Source organism: Python bivittatus, unplaced genomic scaffold, assembly GCF_059951505.1.
Source record: "Python bivittatus isolate LINGU-HERP-01145 unplaced genomic scaffold, Pbiv_v1 ctg000480_np1212, whole genome shotgun sequence".
In the NCBI taxonomy this organism is placed as follows: Eukaryota; Metazoa; Chordata; class Lepidosauria; order Squamata; family Pythonidae; genus Python; species Python bivittatus.
Window position 1 is genome coordinate 60,263,401 of NW_028277075.1, and position 11,094 is coordinate 60,274,494.

An 11,094-nucleotide genomic window follows, 5' to 3' on the forward strand; every position below is an offset into this window, starting at 1 on the left:
TTAAGATGGCAGCCACAATGAAGCAATCAAAGCTTTGCCTGTTTTTATATGTCACGTTTGTGATACAAAATAGGTGAAGCTTCAAACACATCATCACGGCCACCATCTTGGCTTTTTTAACCAATTTTATGAATAACAACATTCAACATTCATTGAACCTGGTTATCTGAAACTAGACAGGATTTATCCCTTCAGAGGAGACAATTATGTCAGAAGATTATTTCTAATTCTGCCAAGAACTGAAAATGATATTGTCTATATAAATTTGATAAATAAACAAACAAATAAGCAAGCAAGCCTGAAGATATGGGGTTTTCAATTAGATTTAAGATTGGCACCTACATCTCTCCCACCTCAGAGAGAGAATTCCTGGACAAGCAAGGAAGAACCCTGGTTTTGTATAACTTGAAAGCTTGTAAGACACAGGTTTTGGTGAGGGCAAAGGTGAGAGAGGCTAAGAGCCACAATTCAGCAACATGCAGAGGGCCCACATTTTTCCATCCTGTTGTGACCCTTACAGGAGATGCAGAGTACAATGTACAGGAATCAACACGTTGTGCAGAACATTTAAGGAACCAACAAAACTGTGATTGATATTCAGGGAAGCCACCCTATAAAAGAAATCTAAGTAAGATTAGAAAACATTAGGTCCTCCAAATGTTATTAAAATACAATATCTAGCAGCTCCAACCATCAATGTCAAAGATAAAGGAACTTCAGTAACATCTTAGAAGGTATGGAACTCCAACCCTTTCTATAGGATAATCAAATGCAAAGCGAGGCAGGATTAAAATTCAGGAGTGAATTTTGACTGAATGTAGCTGTTTTCTCCCCTTTATTAAAAGTATCCTTTTTATCTGATCATTCTATTAGCTTGGAAAGAATCCTGCATGACTCCAACGCTTGCATTCTGCATCCTACATGGTCTTAATGAGAGGTGACACTTCATTACCTCTGGGGTGTTGGTTTCTAATGTCTTAACTAAAGCTTAAATTGATTCACTGATGTTGCTGGGGTGAGACACCATGATCTCATGAGCTGGAGGCTTCCATGCAATTCATAAAGAATGGCCACACCCAACAGCTCCTGCTCTGTTGCTGTAGCAGCTGCCCAAAGAGTCCTTAACCAGCAGTCTACATAAATTGTTCTCTGGGATGCAGCTAGTTCATTCATCACTTTCTAGCTGTCCAACCAGCAAGACTTCACAGGAGAATGAATTATAGTGATGATGTCAGTGGTTCAGTAACCCACATTTGCCTTCCTTCCAGGGAGGGGGTGAATACTGAGAATCACTAGCACCACTTTTGCACCAGGCAGGCAACTCAGTGTGTGGTTAATGAACCTTGCATGAGTACAGAGCATACTTGTTTTTTCCCTGTTTAAGTTCTTGCTTTGCACTCATCTGTTTAAATGTCCCAAAATGTCTTTATTTTTAAAATTGTGTTCCCGTGAAGGAGAAAAATGGAATTTGGATGGCCAAGTAACTCATTCCCTCCATGTGTGCACTTTCCCAAATAGCTGAGCCATACAGCTGAGACGCTTAAACACAGGGAATGCTGATTCAGATAGCAAAGGCATTGAGAAGCAAGGGCATTTGATAACTTCTACAGAAAAGTAGTATCTTTACAAAACACATTCTTAGACCCCTTTACTCCTCTCAAAAAAGCCATTGTATTCACCCCATTATTTCATTCTGGCCTGATTAACACAGATCTGCTAATCAAATTGTTTGCTATACTGATTAAACTATAGTTTGCATAAGTCTCCATAGGGGGCTTGCATCCCTGCTCACTTTAGAATTGTCTTTTGCCCCTGGTACTAAAACAAACTAATTTATGCTTATTTATTTATATGTGAGGACCAACGCGGGTTTTTACCTGAAAGATAGTTAAAGGACAATATTAGAAATGTGTTGGACATTTTGGAATACTTGGAGCAACATAACCAAAAAGAAGCCACGCTGATTTTCTTAGATGCAGAGAAGGCCCTTGACAATTTGAACTGGGTCTTCCTATTCAAAGTTTTAGAAGATATGAACGTTGGAGATAATTTTATTAAATGGGTAAAACTGATTTATACGTCACAAAAACCACAAATAATTGTTAATGGAGATCTAACAAAACCTTGTGAGATACAAACAGGAACTCGACAGGGATGCCCACTGTCTCCTCTCTTGTTTATTTTACTTCAGTGGAATTGTGAACCAAATGAACTCCAAAATATTCTCCTATATCTGGTAAAAAAAATAAACAAATCCTGCAACATTGACAAAAAACATAAAAAATAAAAGACGTCTTGGGGAAAATATTTTTTCATGCTACCTATCATAGTGTTTGCCTGGACAGAGCCTCCAAAACAACAGCATGGTGGTATGATTAATTTATTTCAAAGATGTAGCCCTCTAAAACCCTACTCAAAACCTTACTTCTTGATTTTAAACTCTATGGATTCATTCCTGCTGCTGGAAACTTACCCTGTTAGTTAAGACGGCAGCCACAACTGCATGATCAAAGTCCCACCCCTTTTTGTGGATGAGACAAAGCTCCCTTGCAGATGCCCCTGGTCCTTATTTTCCACAATGTTGTCATGGGGCTCTCTCATACTTTCAGAATTGGAGGCCCTTTACAAACTTTTCCTAAGTAATTCTGTAAAATATTAACTCAGCTGCTCATTCCCACACTAACTTTTCTTACTTTTCCGTACCCTCCAATGAAAAATGCTAGCAATCCCTGTATGTAGTGCATGTAGGCTCAGCAGAGGTTTAGGGCTGGCATAATTCCAATGGGCCATTTGGGCAACTATGCATTGGGTGTAGTCTCAGAAAGCCGAACCATTCAGTAATGCTACAATTCCTCAGCAAAAGTGTGGTTCCCAAGAAAGATAGATGTTCTCAACAGGAACTATCTAGAACTGGGTGTGGGCAAGAGGTATGTTCCTGCAAACGTGACCTTTATTCAGCCTTGCACCTGCCTTCATTCATGCCTTCTTTACACAAGGCATTCTGGGTTGCAAAGTTAATTTCCAGCTTATCCAAAGGGCCTTGATTGTAATCAAGACTGTTGGTGCCTCAGGTAGCTTGACAAAAGGGAAGAGGGAAGCATTATAAACATTGATGAAAAGCTCCAAAATAAGAGACCTGCCAACTGCTGTCATCTAGCAAAAGTTAGTTGTAACTAAATTCCATTGATAAATAATGCAATGTGCTGGACTTAACTGTGATTACGTTTTGCTAGATTAGATCACTAATTCTGAATATATAAGTAGTATTATGGCGATAGCTAAAATAATGTGAGGATTATTGGCTGTATTCATATAAAACCCTAAATCAAACTATAGTTTACAAGCTAGAATGCCTAAGCCAGAACCAAACCAACCACACTGTCATAGTGTAATGTATGAACAAAGCCAACATGTTGAGCCATAACATGGGTTGTTTGTTTTGGTTTAGTAAGTCTGCAAACTGAGCCACTGACTTTACTTCTAATTGCTTAAAATGGAGGTTCCTGATTAAAAGAAATGGGATGTGACTCTCATAACTTTCACCATATATTCCAGTTCTAGATTATAAGTAAGTCATAGAACTGCTTCTGATTTTAGTGTTCTGTTCTTGAGAATTAAAATGTAAAAACAGCAAAGGACAAGGCCACCATGACTTGTTAGTCATCTCAGGTATGAAGTTAACTCTTTCCCAAACCTTTACCTTTAACTAAAGATACTGATACAGTTAAATAATTATAGATTCTAGATTTAATGATATATTGGATAGTAAGGCTGTCAACATTCTGAAAATGATTCAGAAGAAGTGATCTGGACCTCACATGAGCACAACACTTCTCTATTATTCATTAAAACAGCCATATATTTTTTTCAATTTTTCATACAAACACTTAAAGGATGTGGTTCTCTAATAAATTGACAATGGTGACTCTTACTGTGGCAGCTACTATGGCTAAAGTAGCCTCATTTTGCACCTGTTCCAGTTTCCTATTTCTGTGCCTAGCGGCTGGAAAAAAATCACAGTGTAACCCTCCCATCTGGCTTCCGATAACACAAAAAGTCCAGGTTTGGTCAGATACCTGTTACAACAAACCAGGCTGGAAGCACATAAACGAAGTGTCTCTGATCCTAGATTAGTAATATTGATTAGAAAAGGAGGTCAAAGTAGCAACACAAGAATTCTGATGAGTGACATTTAGTGTCAAATGAGAATTAACGTCTCTGCTATTCAAACAGCTGTAATCTCACTTTCTCATACACTTTCCATGCCGTGGAAAAGCAGCCTGCCTCTTTGGGGGGTGGCATCTTGTCCCTGTAAAATCTTGGGCAAGTTATTTATCACTGTGGGAAAACAACTCTTACCCTTTATCTTTATCCCAGTTAGACTCATGGTCTGGATCTGAACAACACACTAACCCTACAGGTAATTGCTTTTATAATATCATGTGAATATGCTTACAGAATTTGTCTTCAGGAATAAGTATTCCTAGAAACTAATCCTGCTCCCGACCTGCCATTCTGATGGAGAAAATCTGAAGAGCACTATAACTATCTTTGGGATGTTGTAGCAACTTTCAGCCAAGCAAACACAGGGATAGATGAGAAGTGAAAAGCAGAACTGAAGTGCCTGTCTCAAATTTCCAGCCCTGGGTTCAGTTATTGAAGTAAGGCCTCTTATGTATGGCTACTGTACCCAGTGTTTTAGGATATTCCTGGAAAATGCAGTCTAATTGGAACAAAATCACCATAATTTATACACTTAAGAAGTATAACATTGTAAATGTAGCACACTTTGAACAAATAAAATTCATATAAACAGATAAGTAGGTGCTAAGTAGTATGTGTTATTGGCATAATTCATTTTATAGCTGCAATAGCTATCAAAATATGTCCTTGAAAAATTTTCCTTTGCTTTTAACACTGATTAAGCTCACATATCATACCAAGCCATGTTTTATTTAATCATGGATTGTTGTATAGTCCGCTATTGTCTGAGTTTGCACAACATACATGCAGAGAGAGTACATGTATATGTAATGGCCCAGTAGTCACACTCATTGTGTAACAGAAAGATTTTCAGCAGATATGGTTTCTCTTTCTCTAAGATGAAAAAAAAAAGCTGCTAGTGCTGAAGTATTTTTAGAACTAAGCCAAGAAATTTAGTCAAAGGACAAAATGGTGCTCCTCTCCCATCTGTATGTAAAAATTAACTGGACTGAATCTTATTTCAAGGATGGACATGGGAACACAAACTCAATCACATCCGAGATGCCTATTAGAGCACAGTGGGGACATAAACAGTTCTGTTCTTCATTGCCTCTTCAACATGTCTTTCAGCACTGGTCACCTGGTTGCTCCATTCTGCTCATAAGATGGCCAGCCCTGGTCCTGGTTTTGAGATAATAGGAACCCCTTTGTGAGTTAGGACATGGCAGTCCACACGGTCTGTGAAAAAAGGAAGTTGGTGAGGGAGAGTTAATTGATTCAATTGATTTATTTCAGGGCATTACAGTGAGAATGTGAAAGAATGAAGACTAGCCTGTCTCCACCTTTAGCTTTTCTATAGGAAAAGAAAAGAATGACCTTTGTAAGGAAGTTAAAGCCTTCTCTCTCAGACACACACCTACACCAGAGTCCCTGGACCTAGTTCAGTGGCTGAATCAATGCGAGTTCCAAGGCTGCAGCTGACTCAGACCTCGTGGGCTTGGCAACAGCTGCATTCCTGAGGCCAGTCATCCTATGAGCCACAAGTGAGCCAAAGGGGAACAGAAAGCCAGGGATAAACTTGTGGGAAAGGAGAAATAGGCTTGAGAAGAGCAGAAAGGCAGCAGGGGAACATTTGCCAGGCTGATCAAGAGATATTTTGGATTAGCAGAGAGGAAGTAGCCCAGGTTTGAAGATTATATGTATATGTAAGGGCCCAGTTACTATCACTAGTTAGTGAGCCCCAGTTGGTAACTAACGATTGGACAAATTCTTGTCTTCCCCAGTTGTTTCTAGCAAGTGGATCTTCTGAAACTAAAGCTGGATCCTATGCATGTTTTAGTTGGGTGTGGATCCTACTGAATCCTGTCTTTAGAAATCAGGGTTGTTTAGAAAAGAGTTGGTTTAAAAGGCTGCTGGAAGAAATGGAAACACAAGTCAGTTTCTGACTGAAAATAACTGCTGCATTGTTAATACACATATCACAGGATGGAAGCAACAAACCAGCTTTTTGTTCAGTGGGTCAAGTTTTATTTCATTATATGCCATTTTCTCTTGGGTTATGTACGTGTGAAAAATTATGTGTTATGGGTTGTGTGTCTCCCTAATCCCAGTTTTCATGATAAGTGCAAAAACCTAGTTCAAAGACAGTGACAAAGATTCAATTCATGTAATTTCTGAGTGTGCGACAAGGTATATCTAGAAAGTAGTACAAATCAAGTGGAGGTGACAGTGTCAGGTCAGTTCAAGAATAAACAGCTGAGAACTTTACCTCAAAGGTCAGAACAAATCTTAATACCTGAAGAAGACTGAGGTTGGTTCTTGATTTTCAATCCTTATTTGACACAAAGCTGAGCAAGCTTTCAACTGAGAAATATAGACAACACGCAGGATCCCACTCCTCATCCTTCACACAAAAGTCACAGTCACACAATACCCTTAACCCATTTTCTGAGTTTATTCAATACACTGAAACCAACCAAACCCACTGGGCTTATAATCAAGTTACACCCCAAAACAAACCGACAAGCCAAGATTAAAATTAACCAAAGTTAACCTGTAGTCTGAATGCAGCTGCTGGAACTTTCACTGATCTGGTTATGCATGTTGGGTGAATCGGCCAAGAGGTGCATAAACCACACTAGCCACTCTTTCCTTCTTTTTCTCTACAGAACTTCTAGGGATTGTAGAAATCACCTTAGAGACTGCAGAGCAGGAGACAGGAGTACGAGTTATTACTCTGGGTTAAATAACATGGAATAAAAGGGATGGAAGAGGATGGTACCTCCAGAATAAGCACAACCATAAGTTAAACAGAAAAGCCCCTTCCAAATTTGCTGTTAGACAGTTTCCCCAAGATATGAATGGCTCGAGTTCCTTCTAGGTCCACAGTTCTGTGAAAAAAATCGAGTTCAGAGTTCTGGCATCTCTTTGCCACTTAATTTTATCAGAGCTTCATGTGGGGCCCTAGTGATATTTAAAGGGAATAATGAACACCAAACATTGGGGCCTCAAATGCTAGGGGTGGACAATCAGAAAGCGAGCGGGAGATGCCTCAAAAACTTCGGTGCCGAGAAAGGAAAGGCAGGGAGCCGAAAAGCCACCGGCAGAGACCGAAGGCCGCGGAGCTGAGCGGGGAGGCGGGGCAGGTTCTGTTCTTCGCGGCTTGGCGGGCGAGGGGGCGGCAGGAAGAAGCCCCACCGGCATCCAGCCGGCTCGATCTCGTCTCGCCCTGAGAGGCGGAGGCGGCAATTATAGGGAGGGGCCTGGGGAGGCTCAAGGACCATAAATGGCGCCTACCCGGCTCTTTGCCCGCAAAGCAGCACGAGCACAGTGGCGACGCCCGGGCACTGCACAGCCGGCGTCGTTCTCGCGTGGCACGGCCGGGGGTGGTGGGGCGGCGGCGGCGGCGGCGGCGAGAGCGGGCCGGGGGCGTCTGGCAGGCAGGCAGGCAGGCGGCGGCAGAATGAAAGGGCCGTCGGGCGGCTCGGCGTCGGAGGTGATCCGCGAGGGCGAGCTGGAGAAGCGCAGCGACAGCCTCTTCCAGCTGTGGAAGAAGAAGCAGGTGGTGCTGAGCAAGGAGAGCCTGAGCCTCCTGTCGCCCGAGGGCGGCGGCGGCAAGGCCCGCGCCAAGGAGCTGCGCTTCGGCTCCATCCAGAAGGTGGACTGCGTGGAGCGCACCGGCAAGTACGTCTACTTCACCATCGTCACCACGGACCGCAAGGAGATCGACTTTCGGTGCCCGGGCGAGAGCTGCTGGAACGCCTCCATCACCATGGCGCTCATCGACTTCCAGAACAAGCGCGCCATCCAGGACTTCAAGAGCCGGCAGGAGGCCGTCGAGCAGGCGGCGGCGGGCAGTCGCGACAGGCGCCTGGCTCGGGCGCCCTGAGCCCCCGCCCGGGCGGGCGAGCCAGCCGAGCTAAGGTGAGCGATCGCCGCTGTTTTGACTGCTGTACTGTAGGTTGCGCTTCTGACCTTCGGTCTCAATTTCTTTCTTCCTCTTCATTGCTCATCTGAGGGTGTTGAAGTGAAGCTTCTCCAACAATAACAATTTTATTAACAATTGCTAATAAAATTCGCAATTTCTATTCTCTCTGAACTTTGGGAAAGCCCCGCCCGCTTCCCTCTCCTGGTCCCGCATCTACTGTGGGAGCGGGGCAGTGGAGGCTCCTAAGTATGTAAGGACTGCAGAAGTTTGCTCCAAATTGCCTAGTCCAGATTTTTGAGAGCCGTATTGTTTTATATGGAACAGAAAGGAAAATGTTAGCGAAGAGGAGAAATTTAAATCAATAGTAACCAACTGACTAACTATAGCTATACATACCCAAGATACAGGGGACATGAGACACAAAGGATAATTCTGAGCGCGTTTCCCTAGCTAGAAACCAGCTTGGCTCAAAGAGTTCATTCATTGGAATTGAGACTGGAACATACTTGCAATTCGAGTGACAGGAACCGGAGGCAACCAGAGGAAGGAGAGTTTGAAATCTGCTGTGGCGCAGAGTAGTCTGTAAAAAGGAGCCCCCTGTTTCTGCCTCTCTGGATCTAGTGCCGGGGTCATTGAAGGAGTAAGGAAGAAATCCCCCAGTCTCTGTGCTTCGCAAAGTTTTGCTCTGCTTGTGCAATTCCAGAGTAAATGTGGCAATTCCGGAGTAAGTGGCTGAAGCAAGGGGATACTGGCTTTCCCAGAATTTCCCTGCTGAATGCTGACTTGGATGCGCTCACAGAGCTTTTTCATGCGCCCAATTTGCTATTTTGTTAGAAATGCCCTCCAAATAGCAACTGTCCCAACCTTTAATCTACTGTTCAATCTGTCCCTAGCAACCCTCTGTATTATTTCGATGTGATTGTTCCTACATTTTTATATTCTTAAGGTTTATTTTAAAAAATGCAAGAGGGGACATATATAGTCCTCTTTGCACAACATCTCTGCATAGCGCTCGATTCTTGCACTATTATGCACAGGGATTGGAGTGTTGAAATGATTTCAATAAGCTACTCCCCATTTGCCTACTGGAAAGTTCAGCATGATTGCAGCAAGCAGCCCCCATCTCTGTGGGTTCCATGAAAGCTGTCCTGCCCAAACCCAGCGTTGGCTGCTACTAAGGAAGGGTGTATGGGGTTGCCGTAGTACTTACTTAGAAGTAAGCTTTATTGGGCTTAGTGATGCTGATTATTGAATAAATATGCATAGCATGGGGTTGCACTTCTTGGTTTTGAGATGCAGACCTGTAAGATCGGCTCCTATTCATAATTTGGAATAAGTTGCAGTGGAGCTGGTGGATTTATTGTGTGAAAATGAATTTCTAAACACTCCAAAGTCCAATGCAATCCTATATTGCTTGTGCTTATCATCAGTCACTGTATTAGAAAAGCCCTAAAATTATTGGGTGCTTCATCATAGCATCTTTTGGTATTCAGACATTGGAATTAAAAAAAAAAGGGGGGGGGGAACCAACTTCTTGCCTTCTCCTGTATCACTAACAGTTTTCTTTTCTTTCTCTTTCAGTGGATTGTACATCTGGATAACAAATACATTTGTCTTGGACTGAACCAGGACAGGATATCAATGAAGGAAAGCAAAGAAGGATGCTACAGTGCCTGGCTTTTTCCAGGCGTGATCAGATGGCTAAGCAAAGAGGCCAAGCTTCTCCTGAGAGGCATTTAGAAACCAAAGAACTTTTTTTTAAAAAAGAAAAAGACTTAAGTCAAAGAATAAGGTTGTGCATCCCAGACACCTAACTTTGCAACAACGAAAAAAAAAAGTTTTTTTTTCTATTTATGAAATGCAAAGAACACGTAGTACCTGCAGGTGTGAAACCATTTAAATTATTTGTAATATCTATATTTGTATTTATTTTGATAAAACACATTTGTCTTAAAATTGCTTTTAGCACTTACATGTGTCCATTCCAAATTAAATGCTTTTTTTTTACTATATTTCTGATGTGCAGTCTTTCTTTTATTAGGAGTGAACACCTATGTTCTACCTATAACCTACACCGAGGGCCTGACAAAGAAAGCACAAGTGATTAGCCAATTTGCTAGCATGAATTAGAAGACAAAGTCTGTATGGGTAAATGATAAGGCATAGCTTGGCCAGGAATACAATACATATTTATGTAGTGTGGATTCATTGTGTATCTCAGTACAAACTTACTAATCCAAAACAGTGATAAACAGATGTATTCACTGTTTACTCTCTCAGAAAATGGTCTAGGATTATACTGTAAAGTCAGAAAATTATCTGTGCCATGATCTACTTAAAGGAAATTCCATTCATTATTTCTTCCCAATATTTTTAGTCTACCTAACCCAAAATATAACATAAACATGCATTGTACAGATAGCCTCGCAGGTTAGATTCTCCTGCGTACTTCATCTGAAAGTTCCTTTTTGAGCTGTTAAATCAAATTACATATCAGGAGCATGTAAAACGGATAGGTATTTTGAACTAAGGATTGTGTGCTCGTCACCTACGTAATTTATGAGTTGATAAGAAAAGTACAATATTCTCCACCGTACATGTTAAAGGAAGAAGTGAAAACTCGTAAGTTTATCTTTCCCTGCCTCCACTACAATTCCTGTTAACGATGGTTTTGGTTGGTTGACTCTATACATTTCAGATAGGTTTCCTTCCAAATTTGAATTATTGCTATCCTTCATAAGTTAATTGGTTTTGAAACTAAACCATCTGAATAGCAACCAATCTCCCTATGGCATTGAGTAATGATACACCCTTTTGAGGAGAAAGGCCCTGTAGTTTCCAGGACAAAATGATGCTTATCTTCAAGACCTGTACTGTACTTGACTGCCTGAAGCAGTGGATCATAAAATTAGCCGTGCCAGGGGAAAGGTGTGCATAATACTTCCTTTGAGGGAAGCATGACC

The 11,094-nt window shown here is 41.7% G+C and overlaps 1 protein-coding gene across 1 annotated transcript; it reads left to right on the plus strand.

The window, feature by feature from the left end:
- The first annotated feature begins 7,517 nt into the window (after nt 1-7,517).
- Nucleotides 7,518-9,903, plus strand: LOC148214986 (pleckstrin homology-like domain family A member 2). The gene is made up of 2 exons (XM_088146046.1): nt 7,518-8,127; nt 9,713-9,903. Exon 1 carries the CDS (start codon nt 7,667-7,669, stop codon nt 8,090-8,092), a length of 426 nt encoding a protein of 141 aa, XP_088002172.1. The 5' UTR covers nt 7,518-7,666; the 3' UTR covers nt 8,093-8,127; nt 9,713-9,903.
- Nucleotides 9,904-11,094: the final 1,191 nt, after the last annotated feature.